Below are 17,071 nucleotides of genomic sequence, written 5' to 3' on the forward strand. Positions count from 1 at the left end.
ACTGTGTTGAGTATGACAATTACAAGTGACGTCTATGACAGCAATCTTGAGGTTCTATATGGGTGATTAGTGATCAGAAGGCTATTTTAGGATGGATATGGATGTTCAGTATGATAACGTCTGAGCTATAAAAAGGAGAATTTCAAACATATTTTGGGTCTGTAAATCCCATTTTCCCGTGATTATTTCATAAAGTCACAAGGAAGGAAAAGAAAGGAAATACACATATGTACTCCACCTCTTCTAGTATTCATCAGTCCCTCAGAGACAACTTTGTTGTTCCTGTCACTTTCCACTGTTTTATTCCAGGTTATTGATTGGCTATTTAGCACATAGACCATGCACTCTGAGTTAAAAACAAGAAAAAGTAATCTTTGGTACAGCCTTATTCTGAACTGTTGGTACAAACCTACTTACGAGGTCAGCTACTAAGGCTAGTGGAGGCTCAAGCAGGAGGATCATAAGTTCAGGGCTTAGATGTACTTTGGACTGAGGACATCTAAGGACATCCAGGGATAATTTGTGATAGCTTATCTCAAAGTGAAAAGTAAGGAGAAAGCTGCCATGCTAGAGTTCAGTTAGTGGAGCATTTTGTGGTATGTGGGAGGCCCTGAGTTCACCCCCTAGCACCACATAAAAAAAGCAGTTAAATAACCAGCCTTCTGTGTAATGATGACTTCTTTCTCTTCATGAGGACCTACTCAGATGAGGCAGGATGTAAAGAAAACATTAGAGAAACTTCTAACTCAAAGCTTTTGAGTGAAGACTTGACTCCATTATTCTGAATTGCTGTTATTAGCATCTAACCTTTCTTAATTTATTATCTGTAATTTATGGTAGGTCATCTCTAATTTTTTTATGTCAACAATATTTATTTCAGAAGTGAAGCTTCATGGGCCTGAACAGGTTGGCTAACAATTAAGAGCACTTGTTGCTCTTTCAGAGGACTAGAATTTGGTTCCCAGTACCCATATTGGGTGACCCACAGCAGCCTGTTACCCTAGTTCAGAGGATGTGACACCCTCTCCTTCTGGCTTTGGTGGGCATGTTTAGACACACACAGACACAGTTAAATAAATTTTTAGAAAGAAACCTCCTGGTTGTTGACTACCCATGAGGAACAGCAGAAAACAGAGACTCCATGCTAACACAGGTAGCTACTCCCAACCGACCTAGTCCATTGCAAGCAGACATACCCCAGTCCCATAAGTCTTTACAATGGTAAAACCTATATTCCTATCTTGAAATAATTTTATCTGAGCCAGTAAAAATCCATGTCTCAATAAATCTGTAAGCCATTGGTAGAACTTTTCATGCAATTTAGAGAAAGAATGTTTAGTTTGGTTTGGTTTTTAAGGCTGGGTCTCACACTACAGCTTAGGCTGGCTTTGAACTCAGTGGTTTCCATATCTGCCTCCCATGTGCTAAAATTATGGGCACCAGCCACCACACCTAGCTTGAGAGAGATGCACTCTTTCTAACACAGCACATAACCTAATATCTCAGTTTGAGGATATTATCTAAAGGTAAATAATTGTCTTCTTAAAGGAGCTTGTTCATATAAATCTTGGTATGCTCTCAGCCAGATAGGCCTTAATGCACATTAGACCATTTAAAAGTGCATGAACACCTTTGAGGTTCTTGGGTCACATGTTCATAAGTTCATTGTCTGATACCAGGCCTCATTTTTAAGCCTCGAGCTCTTGGGAGCATCTTTACTCACATTACCCACATGATGAGCATTCTGAGTTTAGCTGAAAAGAGAGAAAGGAGCCTCAGACATAAGCTCTTCTCCAAATACAACAGTGCTTGATGACTGTATATGGGATGAATCCCCAGGTGGGACAGTCTCTGGATGGCCTTTCTTTAGTCTCTGCTCCACACTTTATCTCCATATTTGCTCCTGTAAGTATTTTGTTTCCCTTCTAAGAAGGACCGAAGTACCCACACATTGGCCTTCCTTCTTCTTGAGCTTCATGTGGTCTGTGAATTGTATCTTGGGTATTTGGAGCTTTTGGGCTAATATCTACTTATCAGTGAGTGCATATCATGTGTTCTTTTGTGATTGGGTTACCTCACTCAGGATGATATTTTCTATTTCCATCCATTTGCCTAAGAATTTTATGAATTCATCGTTTTTAATAGCTGAGTAGTACTCCATTATGTAAATACATTTTCTGTATCCATTCCTCTGTTGAGGGGCATCTGGGTTCTTTCCAGCTCCTGGCTATTATAAATAAGGCTGCTATGAACATAGTGGAGCCTGTGTCCTTGTTATACAAACCCAGACACTATTGTGGATGCCAAGAAGTACATGCTGAAAGGAGCCTGATATGGGTGTCTCCTGAAAGGCCCTTCCAGAGCCTTACAAATACAGAGGCAGATGCTCGCAGCCAACTATCAGACTGAACAGGGGTTTCCAATAGAGGAGTTAGAGAAAGGACTGTGGAGTTGAAGGGGTTTGCAACCCCATAGGAAGAACAATATCAACCAACCAGACCCCCACCCCCAAGCTCACAGGGACTAAGCCATCAACCAAGGAGTACCCATGGCTCCAGCTGCATATGTAGCAGAGGTTGGCCTTGTCAGGCATCAATGGGAGGAGAGGTCATTGGTTCTACGAAGGCTTGATAGGTGCCCCTGTGTAGGGGAACCCAGGGCGGGGAGGTGGGAGTGGATGGGTGGGTGGAGGAACACCCTCATAGAAGCAGGGGGAGGGAGGATGGGATGGGGTTTCTGGGAGGGGGCAAAACTGGGGAAGGAGATAACATTGGAAATATGAATAAAGGAAATATTAAAAAAGAAATAGAACAGCGCACTGACATTGCAGACACAAGGTTCTGAAAGACGGGCAGCTCATGAGGTTTTAACTCTGCTGTGTCTTGCTCTTCGTTTAAGGCATAACTCAATCCGAAGACAGCTCAACCTGTCGAACCCGGACTTTAATATCCAGCAGCTTCAGAGGCAGGAGCAGCTGACTGGGATTGGTAGAATTAAACCAGAGTTATACAAACAGAGGTCACTGGACAACGACGATGGGCGGAGGAGTAACAGCAAAGCCTGCGGGAAACTGAACTTCATTTTAAAATATGACTGCGACTTGGAACAGCTCATTGTGAAGATCCACAAAGCCGTCAATCTGCCTGCCAAGGACTTCTCTGGGACTTCAGATCCTTATGTCAAGATCTACTTGCTTCCTGACCGGAAAACAAAACACCAGACTAAAGTTCACAGGAAGACCCTGAACCCTGTGTTTGATGAGGTGTTTTTATTTCCTGTTCACTACAATGACCTTGAAGCTCGGAAGCTTCACTTCTCTGTGTATGACTTTGACAGGTTCTCTCGCCATGACCTGATTGGTCAGGTGGTGGTGGACCACTTCTTCGACTTGGCCGACTTCCCCAGGGAGTGCATCCTTTGGAAGGATATCGAGTATGTCACCAACGTGAGTCTAGCCTTCTTCCATTGGGCTGGGGGAGTTGCTTCTTCTTTTCCACAGAAACAGACTGCTTACACGTGTTATTTGGGAACAAACGCTAAAATTCACATTGATATCCTATCTTTGGAGGGGTGGGTTTTTAATAGCATTAACTTTGATACATACAAGAATAATTTGCTAACACTATTAAGAAATACCTTTTTTTTTTTTTTTTTTTTTGCTTTTCTTCTATCATAGCTGCTCACAACATTTTCTTGAGAGCTGTTTCAGGTTTGTATTAACTGGGTCATGGCATCCTGTTCACTGTATTCTACAGCTGAAAGTCCATTGCCTGATTGACAACCAAGTGCTTGCGTGGCTTCTCCTATTGGCTCAAAAGTACTTCCAGGATCAAATCCTCATTTTAAACCTGAGCTTGGGAGTGGTTGACGAGAGTTAGCATCAGAATTCCAAATGCAAAAGTCATAAATTAAAATTGCAAGGAAGTCAGACTGAAAAAATGGAAAAACTGATCTAGAGAAGGTCAAATCTCATGTCAGACTTAGGAGAAAGCAGCAGGGATCTGCTATACATTTCAAACGGGATCCCATGGGATGTGTGTCCTCCATTTACAGCCTTGTTACTCCCTACCTAAACTACAGACTGAGGAAAATTGGACTTTCTTGTAGGGGGGTGCAGGGAGGTGGTACTTTAAAGCTGCGTATTTCTCCTGATTAGATTCCCTGAGGTGACTCTTGGCATCCAAAGGGACCAAGTGTCACTAGATTTATCCAACTCAGGCACTGATCCAACTTGGGATTGAGCCTTGAGTGAGCCAAAGACTGTCTCTGCTCAAGAAGAGGACCCCCAGATTTCTGTTCAAGAAGAGGATGCCCAGATCTCTACCCTACAACCAAATACCCCCATAATCATGACGCTCTTCAGCCTCTGACACATTAGTGACCTAGGGACTTCCCCATCCATTATTCGCTCTCTCCGAGTACCCTAAGTCCTTGTGCCAGCTTTGTCATGGTATCTAGGTAGGGAAAGTGTGGCCAAGGTTGTGATGGCCTTCTTCTTCACATCTGGAAGGAAGAGAAGCTGTAGAGAATAGCAGTAGCTAAAACTGAAATGATTTGTAACATTGGGGGAAAGAACAGAGCTCTTCATCTTGAACAACTGTAACATTTGAAAACCCAAAATGGATGCTGGGAAGGGCAACGATTATCTTTATATTTCAGTTGCCAAAATCGGGAGGCAACTGAGGAGGCCTAAACAAACAAAATAGATAGGCTGCTTATAGTAAGATACGAGTGTCCCCAAGTCAGCTCCCCTGCCCCATGTGGGGCACTTACCAGATCTATGTGAGTGTAGAAGCTTCAGCCATGATGATGAGCTCTGACAAAGTCTGGTCCCAGGGCCAGGTAGGAAAGCGTTGTTCACACTGTCCAGCCAGACTCTGTAATGTTCTGGCAAGCAGAGTCGTAAACTAGATGGAGAAGTTTCAGGAAGATCAGTGGGGATCCTTTGGAGTTGCCATCTAGGGGTTTTATGAAGAGAGCAACAGCATACGCACAGAGGCTGGGCATAGTCCAGATGAGGCAGGTCCCTTGTGGAAAGGTCTCTTCACAAAGGGTCCTGTGGGGCAGGAAAAGAGTGGTAGTCTACAGAGACCTTCAGCTCTGAGGTAAGTCTTCCAGAACTAAGTTTCTGGATCGATGCTGGGAAATCCTGGATTGCAGAGGAGTTAAGAAGAATGTGCAGTTCTTCAAGAAGCATTTCCCCAGGCTTTCAGCTAGCCACAGGAGGGGCTTGGGTGCTAGGAGTGGAATTACAGACTGGTTCATAATTCTTAATGTGTCCAGAAACAGCACAGAGGTCTGAGGTACGCTAAGGTTCTGCTTTTATATGCAGAAGCACGAAATACCGTGTGTATAATACATACCAGAGGAACAATGAATAGATATTTAAATGAGCAGGTGTGAACCCACCAGCTGAAGAAGACAGCACAATAGTACTTTCACCCTCGGCGGACTGCTCCTACTGTCCCCTTCACTAGCCTGAGCTTACTTACTTTGTGACAGCGTATTGAAGTTTGTTCCTGCTGTCCATGGCCCCACTTTGAGTTGTCGTTGCACACTCAAAGTTAATTATAACATGTAACAATGGAGATGAATGCAGTGGATGCACTTTGTGTGTTTTCATTGTATACAACAACCTGTTCAGAATATAACAAGTTAGCATTCTCTCTGGGAGGATTTTACCCATTGATTTTTTTTTTTTTAATGAGTAAATGTGTTTCGTTTGCATGTATGTTTGTGTCTGGTACCTATGGAGGGCAGAACTGGATAACAGGTAGTTGAGGCCCTCCATATGGGTGCTGGGGACCACAGAGTCATCATTTTAGCCTGTTATCAGTTACATTGATGACATTCATGTTATTAGTTTGTTTGTGATTCTGAATAGCATAACAGAGAATACTTTCATGTCCACCCATAGATTAACAGGTACCACAATCTTTGATATAGATGTTCAACATTTCCGTGTGGTCATAAGGCCATTTTCACAGTGGCTCCTCAGACAGATCCCCTGCTGGTGAGATATGACTATCCTGAGTTCTGTACCGAGTTTCTCACCAGCTCTACATCTTCTAATGCTGGTTATTGTGTATATGTGTCTATGTGAAACATCCATCCGTAAGACTGCTTTCTTCTTGGCTGCTGAGGTAGCCATCTTTTTATGTTTATTTATCATTCTAGCTTCCTTTCTTACATGCAGTGCTGTCAGCATGTTCTTCTGCTGTTTGTTTGTCCCCATGTTGATGTAGTTTCTCTTTACAGTCTGTATAGAAGTTTGTGTTATATGCATTATAATCGGCTGTCAGCTTATGTCAGTGTGTGTACTAGCTCTGTGGTGACTTACTATTGCAATGCCTTATTTATTTGTGTGTGGAGGGGTATGTACATGTGCCAAGTGTAGAGGTCAGAGGACCACTTTAGGGAATTGATTCTAACTTTGCACCTTACTGTCTTTTGTTTTTGCTATTATGCTTCATATTCTAGGCTAGCCTGCCCTTAAGCTACTGGATAATTCTGTACCTGTTTCCCATCTCACCGTAGGAGTCTGATGCACGCCACCATCCAGCTTCTGGAGTGCAGCTCAGGTCTTCAGGCTCACGCCGCTCATCCCTTTGCCCACTGAGCTACCTGTGTAGGCTTAATGGTCACTTTTGATAGTTCTTATGCCTATTGTCATAAAATGTATCACTGTTTTCCATTGTTAAGTAACATGCTTGTCTCTTAATTAAGAAATCTTAGTATGTTGTGAATATAATTCTCCTGTTTTCTGTAAAAAATCTTAAAGTTTATGTGTTTGAGATGGGGTCTCATTATGTAGCCCTGGATGACCTTGAACTTACTATTTAGAGTGGATCAGGGTAGCTTCAAACTCATGATATTCCTGCTTCTGCCTCCTGAGTGCTTTCTGATTTCAGGAGGAAGATGCTATGCAAGGCAAAAGTTTTAAAGTTTTGAGATGTATATATATATATATATATATATATATATATATATATATATATATACATACATACATACATATATACATATATACATATATATATATGTTGTTGTTTGTTTGTTTGTTTGTTTTTTGTGTTTTTGAGACAGGGATTCTCTGTTTAGCCCTGACTGTCCTGGAATTTGCTCTGTAGACCAGACTGGTCTCAAATTCAGAGAGCCTCCTGCTTCTGACACACACACATATACATAAGCATATGCATATGTATATATGTATACATATAAACTCATACATACATATTCACATATACATATGTGTATGTATAAAATATAAATTTTGTTTTCCTAGAATGGACTTCTTTTTTATCATGTAACACAGAATCATCTTAAGTTGGTCGATCTGGCCCCCATTTCAAGATCTCACAGGTTGACTGGCTTAGCAGACGTTGACTTCTCTCAGCTCTCAAGCCTGGTCTTGGCAAAGGTCACTTCTCCTGGGGCTCCTCCCTGCCTTCTCTGTGTTTTCACATGGTGAAGAGAGCCTGAGCTCTAACCTTGTAAGAAGAACACTACTTCTACATGGGGCCCCACTCTCATAACTTCATCTAAATCCAAACACGGTTTAAACGATCCACCCAGTCTGCCATTACACTCGAGGATTAGACTCTAGTTCACCTTATGACACATCCACATTTATTTTTTAAGTAGAGAAGGGATTGTCTGGAGCATTTTCCCAGTACTGTGCAGCGTGGTGCATGCTCTGACATCTGTGGGTTTCCACGGAGGAAGAATCTGCTCCTGGATTCCTTTCCATCCACAGTTCTACTTGACTGCATCTTCTAATTGCTGGGCTTGCCAATTGCTCTTATTCCAGAATCTAGAAAAGCAGGTCTTGTCTTCCCTTAGTTTAGTTTTAGATGATAACAAGATTTTTTCACATAATTTTTAGAGCTCCGTTATCAAATAAAAGTTATTTCTTTTCGGATCTTAAACTATCAATATTTTATAATAAAATAGTTCTTTTAATTATAGTATTTTTCCCTCTCATTTTCAATTTGTCTTAACTTGATGCTGATATAATTCTATACTCTGCCCAGGGATTCTGAATCCTCAAATTCAACTGAAAATATTTTTAAATGCATTTGTACAGCACTAACATTGCATTATGTGTTATGTCCTAGAGAGGTTGGGTAGAGCATTGGCCTCGCATGAGCAAAGGGCCATTCCTGGTTGGGTGGGGGTGTATTAGGTCTGTGGGACAGTTTGAGGAAAGTTTACACCTTTCTAGTCATAGTGTTCTATCCAGATAGATAGATAGATAGATAGATAGATAGATAGATAGATAGATAGATTATCTTTATTTAAAGTCTTGCCTTCAGGCTTTGTGGTTTTTCTACATAAAGATCTTGCCAGACTTTTGCTAGATTTGTCTTTACCCATTTTTGTTACCTTAAATGGTAACTTCTAAAATAGCATTTCTGACTATTGCAGGTATATAAGTGAAATTTTGTAATTCTTGTAAAATCCCTAATCCTTATAGGTGCTTCTACATTTTCTTTGTAAATAATCAGTCATGTAGGAATTATGATGGCCTTGTTGCTTTCTGGTCCGTGCCTTTTTTATTTCTTGGTCCTTTTTTTGACTTTGTTGTTGTTTAACGTACAAACTAGGATACCCAGGAGGGTTTGAAACAGTAAATAAGGGATAAACAGGCATCTTTGACTTGTTCCATATTTTACATAGACTGTCTTTATACTCTTGCAGAGTATAGTTTTTCCTAGAGGTATTAGTGGGTACCTTCATATTGAGGTTGCATCCCTCTACCAAGTATGCTGTCTCACACCATCATTTCCAGTGCTCAGGAAACTAAAGCAAGAGAATCAATCACAACTTGGGCTGCATCGGGAAACCCTGTCTCAAATAAAGTCTCTCTCTGTTCCTACAGGACTGACCTCAGGACTGTTAGGAATGGTTGTCCCTCTCTCAAATGATGTGATTTTCAGGGGCTTCTTTAATCTACTATTATGGTCACTAATGTTGATCAGTTTTCTAATCTCCATTCAGTCTGATGTTCTAGATTAATCCAGCCGTGCTGTGATGTGTTGCCTTTTCTGACTGCTGCTGAGTTCAGTTTGCTGGTGTGTTCTGCCTTGATGCGTGTGAGTGGTACATGGAGTGCTGCTTGTGTGCAGTTCATGTTTGCTCTGGAAGCAAGGGAGTTTGTACTTCATCGCTTCTGTTGGAGGACTATTTTGGACCTTCTATTCATTCCTGCTTGTGCCCCCGGAGGCCTTGAGGTTTATTTATCTCTTTCCATGATGTAGACTCCCTTAGCGGCTGGCTTCTCCTGAGGTCCTCACAACAAAGAAGTCAGGAGCATGAAACTGGGCTGTCTGGTTCTTGGAATGTCCATAGATACTGAAGCCAAACCCACAGCTCCCAAATGTGGCTTTGTTTTAAGATTGTTTTTTGAAGGTTATTTTCCTGGGAATAAAAATTTAGGTGAACAAAATTCTCTGTTTGATTTTGGTAATGTGAAGCAATAATTCCATTGTTTCCTTCCTTTTAAAGTCAATATTTATTCTGACATTTATTACTTTCTATGTCAATTTTCCTTCTTTTATTGACCTCTAGAGCTTCCTTTCCTCCTTAGTGTTCTATATTTTAATTATGACATTGCTAATTAGGCATTTCTTTTTTTTATATATTTTCTTTATATACATTTCAAATGGTATCCCCTTTCCTGGTTTCCCCTCCAACACCCCCCTCCCCCTGCTCACCAACTCACCCACTCCCACTTCCTGGTTCTGACATTCTCCTACACTGGGGCATAGAGCCTTCACAGAACCAAGGGTGTCTCCTCCCATTGATGTCTGACTAGGCTATCCTCTGCTACATATGCAGCTGGAGCCAAGAGTCCTACCATGTATTTTCTTTGGTTGATGGTTTAGTCCCTGGGAGCTCTGGGGGTACTGGTTAGTTCATATTGTTATTCCTCCTATGGGGCTGCAAACTCCCTCAGATCCTTAGGTCCTTTCTCTAGCTCCTTCATTGGGGACCCTATGCTCAGTCCAATGAATGGCTGTGAGCATCTACTTCTGTATTTGTCAGGCACTGGCAGAGAGCCTTTCAGGAGAGAGCTTTATCAGGCTCCTGTCAGCAAGCACTTGTTGGCATCAATAGTGTCTGGGTTTAGTGATTGTGTATGGGATAGATCCCCAGGTGGGGCAGTCTCTAGATGGCCTTTCCTTCAGTCTCTACTCCACCCTTTGTCTCTGTAACTCCTTCCATGGGTGTTTTGTTCTCCCTTCTAAGAAGGATTGAAGTATCCACACTTTGGTCTTCCTTCTTGAGTTTCATGTGTTTTGCAAATTGTATCTTGGGTATTCCGAGCTTCTGCGCTAATATCCACTTACCAGTGAGTGCATATCATGTGTATTCTTTTGTGATTGGGTTACCTCACTCAAGATAATATCCTCCAGATCCATCCATTTGCCTAAGAATTTCGTAAATTCATTGTTTTTAATAGCTGCGCAGTATTCTGTTGTGTAAATGTTCCACATTTTTTGTATCCATTCCTCTGTTGAGGGACATCTGGGTTCTTTCCAGCTTCTGGCTATTATAGATAAGGCTGTTATGAACATAGTGGAGCATGTGCCCTTATTGCATGTTGGCGCATCTTTTGGGTATATGCTCAGGAGTAGTATTTATCCTGGTCAGAATACAGTTCTGAATCTAAGCATCTTTTCTCGAATCAGTTCTGGAAAATTATTAGCTGTTTATTTCTTTCCATTACCTAATATTTTCATATTAGGCTAATTTATTTGATCATCCCTTCCCCCTTCAAGATTCTTTCCATTTCTTTTATATATATATATATGGATACTCATGTAGATATTTATGCATATGTATGTATGTATTTATGTATGTATTTCACCATTCCATATGCATTTGCTTTTGTATTCTGTTCCTCATAGCTCTGATTGTAATCTGGGAATATCTGGTTCTTTTTCTTGGCATTCTCATTGACTAACAACTCAAAGGATCATACTGCCTATTTTATTTGTGAGTATAGGTTTATCTGGCTTGAAACTTTATAGAAATTTCAGTGTGTGTATTGCTCCAACCATGATTCAAAATTATGTCCATAAGATGCCTAGATATACTGCCAACATGGAACAGTTTAAATTCTGAGCTTTAGAGTTTTGGGTTATTGGTGGTTTGTATTATTGGTTAGAAACTAAAGATTTTTTTCCCCTTTTTTTCTAGGGCAAGTACAAGATAGGATGAAATCCACTACATACCTGTTTCATTTATCTTTTAAGAATGTGACCTTCAGGCTTTGGGAATGTAGCTTTAGGAAGGACTGTTTCACAGTCCTGTGGATACCAGGAGTTAACACTAGAGTCCATTCCCTTCCTTCTGCCCCAGCTCCAGGGCTTACTCACCTCTGTGGATTCATGGTTATTGCTCCTGTCACTGAAAAATTCTATTTCTGCCTCATTAGCTCTGCTGTGCACTTAGAAGGATTTTGTAACCAAGTGTTACTTCCTACCTGGAGGAGTTTCTGTGAATACTTGCCTTAATGTTAATGTTGAAACTGCTGTACTGCTTGAAGCTTGTTTAAATTTGTTTTTTTTTTTTACTTATACTAACTGAATATGTAACATAATATATTATTATGTTTGCTATGTCATCTCATTAGCCTTTACAAGTCCCACAATCTAAATTCTTCATTTGACAGATGAGCCTTAGATGGAGTCCCCACTAAGAGGTTCAGCCAGGGATTCACGGCTAGATAGCAGCTGGATGCGAATCAGGGTTACTTTGCAGCAGTTGCTCTGTCTAGGTCACATCGTGGAATATGTTTCTTTGCCTGTCCATCCCCTTTGCCTGCTTGCTCCTACCAAGCAATTAGACCCCATTTTAAAGATCAGCTTTCTGAGTCCGGGATTGAGGAAAGTCTTTCTGATCTTTGCTTTCTACCTCTACCATTACATGTGCTGTTTTCTTCTGTGCATTTCATCATTTGCCTTTCTTCCCTGATTGACTATGCTGTTAAGTGCAAAAGCCAAGTTCAACTTGTTCTTGGTGGTAACCCCCCCCCCCCGCCCCAAGATAGTGTCTAAAAGTAAGATATTTAAGTTTACTTACTTTTATGGTAGGGTCTCTCTGCGTAGATCAGGCTACTCCAGCATTGGCAATCCCCCTGCCTCAGACTCCTGAGTTTTGGGATTAAAGGTATATGCCGCATGGTAATTCAAGACCATCTTTTGTCTTATTAAGATAGGGAGTAAAATGGAGTTCCTTGTGAAGGACTTGTTTGGTGAGGCTCTAGGGATGCCGGACTTTAGGATGTGTAGTGTGTGAACCCATGAACGAATTAATCCCTGTTAAGTTATTAATTCTTCAGGAGAGATTGTGAATTTAATAAATATTCACATTAAAATAAAGCTTAATCTTCATGCTTTCCTGGGGAGGAATAAAATTGAAATTATTGAGTACAAAAATGATGATAGGTTTTGCTCTTATCCATGGAAATCCAGATCAGTAATAATAAAAAGGACCTTGGTGGGGATTTTTCTCAAGGAGGGGGGGGTTAGAGGGAGAGGGAGATGGTGTGTGTGTGTGTGTGTGTGTGTGTGTGTGTGTGTCCTGGTGAGAGGTTAGCATTTCTGAAAGCCTGAGTTTGGTGCTTAGTAGGAACACTGACTACCAGGCTCATGCCCTTGACATTGACTTCTGGATCCCTAGTAAATCAGCCTAAAGTACTCCAGAAATCAATTTGATGGTCTGCTTCCTAGCTGGTGGTTCAGAGGTTCTCTGTGGTCATCTCAGTCTCTCCCTGGGAGAGAATGTCACAGTTCTCACATGATGGGTGTCTTAGTTAGGGTTTTACTGCTGTGAACAGACACCATGACCAAGGCAAGTCTTATAAAAAAACAACATTTAATTGGGGCTGGCTTACAGGTTCAGAGGTTCAGTCCATTATTATCAAGGTGGGAGCATGGCAGTATCCAGACAGGCATGGCACAGGAGGAGCTGAGAGTTCTATGTCTTCATCCAAAGACTGCTAGTGGAAGACTGACTTCCAGGCAACTAGGGTGAGGATCTTATAACCACACCCACAGTGACACACCCATTCCAACCAGGTCACACCTATTCCAACAAGGCCACACCTCCAGATGGTGCCACTCCCTGGTCCAAGGATATACAAACCATCACAATGGGTGATCCCTTTTCTGCCAGTATGGATAGGTGGCAGTTCAGAAAGGGGCATGGCACAACATAGGCTGTTACTTTTTTTTTTTTTTAATATTTAACGCCCATATTTTCATTACATTTTACTTACCTAGCCATTCCCAGCAATTTATAGTGGTCAGTTTTGGAAAGAGCAGCAGGATGGAACGCTTGAAACAAAGGGGACAATGTTCCAAACCTCTTACACTAAGACTTCTGGGAGCTTTCATCACAGCGTGATTGTTAGGACAAAACAAAGCATATAACTTTTAGATCAGTGTTTCTCAACCTGTGAGTTGAGGCCCCTTTGGGCTTGAACAACCCTTTCACAGGGGTCAGATATCAGATACTTAAGTTATAATGCATAGCAGCAGCAAAATAACAGTTGTGATGTAGCAGCAAAATGATTTTCTGGTCAGTGGTCACCACAACATGAGGAACTGTATTAAAGGGTGGCAGCATTAGGAAGGTTGAGAACCGCTATTGTAGATGGAGTCTGTAATGCAGGCTACAGTGTGTGTGCTGCATGCATAAGCTTTTAAAATACAAACAAGCACACACTGGTTACTTCACAACTTAGCTGAATAGAGAGGACATTATCCTTCCTTTTTTTTTTACAGCATTCTGTATGTCCCTTTACTGTCCCTCAGATCTTTCCTGGAGTTAATCAATATACTGAAGTTCAGATATATGGTTCCTTCGTTTTAAAAATTATTTATCATATAACAACAGGTTGGCCAGCTTTGACTATTCTTTAAATTTATTTCAGTGAAGTAACATTTGCTGTATTATTTCCTAAATTATGTTAAACATTGTGCTATTAGAATAATTGGCGCTCTAGTTAGTAACCATAGTCTTTTGGACTTGATTGAGTTTATCTGTTGTTTAGGGGTTGTGTTTCTTCTATGAGACAGCGTTCCTTGTCTCACACTGTCTTTGTTCTGACTGTGGAACTGATGATGACATCGAGCGCCTGTTCTCTGTCTCAGCCACCCCCAGCCTCACCCTACCCCACCCCCAGCCCCCATGTTGGGCTTGCAGGCATTAGCCTCATGCACAGCTTTTATTTTCTATAGTGATATTTTAGCATCTGTCATACAACACACCATAATTTACCCATTTGAATTACTAAGCTTCTTCTACTTCAGAAATTATTGCCATCATAATCCTTGTATATATCTACTATTAAGTAGGAACAAGGACTTGTCCAGTGTATGTACCTAGGAATGGTCAAAGACAGTTCTTAAGTGGTCTGCCAGCTTACAGTAGCACCTGCAGGATCTGGCGTTCTTCCTGCTGAATTCCTCCACTAGTCAGTGTTACTACACACTGTGTCTAATAATTTGATCACAGTTGTATTTTATGCATTGACAATTGTAGCATGTATGGATAAGGAACATTTTGTTAGTGTGTGTGTGTGTGTGTGTGTCTGTCTGTCTGTCTGTCTGTCTGTCTACATGCACAGGTCAAAGCCTGTATGTATGATGAGAAACATATATCTCCATCTGAAGAACTGTACCATCATCTACATTATCTTTTCGAAGACAGGGCCCAGGGCTTCTCTGTGAACCAGGCACTCACTGACTAGACTTTTTGGAGACTGAGCTCCCAGGATCTGCCAGTCCTGGCCCCTCCCTAGTTGTTAGGATCACAGACGTGTGTGACCACTCTCAGCTTTTACATGGGTGCTAGAGATCCAAACTCGGGTCCTGATGCTTGCTTAGCGAACACTGTGCTCCCTGAGATGCCTCCCCATCCCTAGTCTTGTTAGTCCTTTCCTTCCTGAGTCTTTTGATGTCTCCTGTCACCCTGTCCTTATTACTTGTGTCATTGTATTTTCTAGGACCAGTTCCTAATCTTAAAAGAAATGCTTTGAAGTATTTCACCGTTAGGTGACACATCGAATTTAGACTGTTTGAAAACCTGAATGGATGTTGAATTTTATTATATGATTTTTCTGAATCTATTGTATTAAGCCTACAAATCGCATCTTTTATCTTTTAATGTGTTAAGAGAGTGTTCTCTAGTTTTGTTGAAATTTTTCCTGATTTATTGTTCTTCATAAACAGATATACATGAGTGTGTGTGCAAATGTGTTTTTCTTTTTTTCTTAAATTTTTTTAGTATTTAAGTGCATTTTATACACCAAACATAATAATATTGAGTATTTTGAGAATCAAATAATACATAAAAAATTGCTCAACTTTTATATTCATATCCTTATCCTAAAAAATATCATTAATGAATATGTAATACTATCCATAATTGAGAATCCTATATCTAATGTTGAATACTAAGTTGTTTTGAAACATACAAAATATTCTTTGGGAGTTAAGCACAGTAAAAGAACATAAAATATTAAAAATGAATCATTAGGAAATATATTCAGCTGGGCAGTGGTGGCACATGCCTTTAGTCCCAGCATCCGGGAGGTAGAGGCAGGCAGATTTCTTTCTTTCTTTTTTTTTTAATTAGGTATTTTCCTCATTTACATTTCCAATGCTATCCCAAAAGTCCCCCATATCCTCCCCCCCACTCCCCAGCAGGCAGATTTCTGAGTTCAAGGCCAGCCTAGTCTACAGAGTGAGTTCCAGGACAGCCAGGGCTACACAGAGAAACCCTTTCTCCAAAAAAAAAAAAAAAGAAAGAAATATATTCAAAAGTCCTTATATGATACCATCTGATATAGAGAGTATTTAAAATGCATTATATATCTGTCTACATTGTCTAACAATCAGTTTACTTAAAAAATATTATCAGTGTTTCTAGGAGAGAAATTATTTTATCAGTAAGTATATTTTAAAATTTTTAAAATAGCAAAAACTCTTTGAAGTTAGACATTAAGAAAGTGCTAATTTCAAGCACAGTAAGAAAAATTATCAATATCTCCATGATGTTTGTAGAACATGATTTTGATATTTTCAACTGTTAATATTCAACAAGCAGAATAATTGTTTTAAGACATATTTCATTGTTATGTCTCCCTATTCATTTCTGATTTTATTAATTTGGATACTGTCTCTGTGCCCTCTGGTTAGTCTGACAAAGGTTTATCTATCTTGATTTTCTCAAAGAATCAGCTCCTGGTTTTGTTGATTCTTTGTATAGTTCTTTTTGTTTCTATTTGGTTGATTTCAGCCCTGAGTTTGATTATTTCCTGCTGTTTACTCTTCTTGGGTGTATTTGCTTCTTTTTGTTCTAGAGCTTTAAGGTGTACTGTCAAGCCGTTAGTGTAAGCTCTCTCCAGTTTCTTTTTGAAGGCACTTTTAGAGCTATGAGTTTTCTCTTACCATTGATTTCATTGTGTCCCATAAATTTTGATATGAAGTGTCCTCATTTTCTTTAAATTCTAAAAAGCCTTTAATTTCTTTCTTTGTTTCTTCCTTGACCAAGTTATCATTGAGTAGACAGTTGTTCAGCTTCCTAGTATATGTGTGATTTCTGTTGTTTTTGTTGGTATTTAAGACCAACCTTAGTCTGTGGTGATCTGATAGGATGCATGGGATTATTTCAGGCTTCTTCTATCTGTTGAGGCCTGTTTTTCGTCAATTTTGGAGAAGGTACCATGAGGTGCTGAGAAGGAGGTTTGCTTTAGGATGAAATGTTCTATAAATATCTGTTAGATCCATTTGGTTCATAACTTCCGTTAGTTTCACTGTTTCTGTTTAGTTTATGTTTCCATGATTTGTCCATTGCTGAGAGTGGTGTGTTGAAGTCTTCCACTATTACTGTGTGAGATGCAATGTGTGCTTTGAGCTTTAGTAAAGTTTCTTTTATGAATGTGGGTCCCCTTGCATTTGGAGCGTAGATGTTCAAAATTGAGAGTTCCTCTTGGAAGATTTTTCTTTTGATGAGTATGAAGTGTCCTTCCTTATCTTTTTTTGATGACTTTTGG

General features: G+C 40.3%; 1 protein-coding gene across 4 annotated transcripts in view; it reads left to right on the forward strand.

Moving 5' to 3' along the window:
- Nucleotides 1–17,071, forward strand: part of Syt9 (synaptotagmin IX) — a 178,308-nt gene that overhangs the window by 63,028 nt on the left and 98,209 nt on the right. For all 4 annotated transcript variants that reach the window (XR_378262.4, XR_003946532.1, XM_006508099.3 and 1 more), the window contains one exon: nt 2,899–3,445. Coding sequence is in view for 2 of the 4 variants with exons in the window: in XM_006508099.3 (XP_006508162.1) it covers nt 2,899–3,445 (547 nt within the window). In the remaining 2 variants the exon portion in view is untranslated. The remainder of the gene's footprint in view (nt 1–2,898; nt 3,446–17,071) is intronic.

The sequence above is a fragment of the Mus musculus genome, chromosome 7 (genome assembly GCF_000001635.26).
Source record: "Mus musculus strain C57BL/6J chromosome 7, GRCm38.p6 C57BL/6J".
Taxonomy (NCBI): domain Eukaryota; kingdom Metazoa; phylum Chordata; class Mammalia; order Rodentia; family Muridae; genus Mus; species Mus musculus.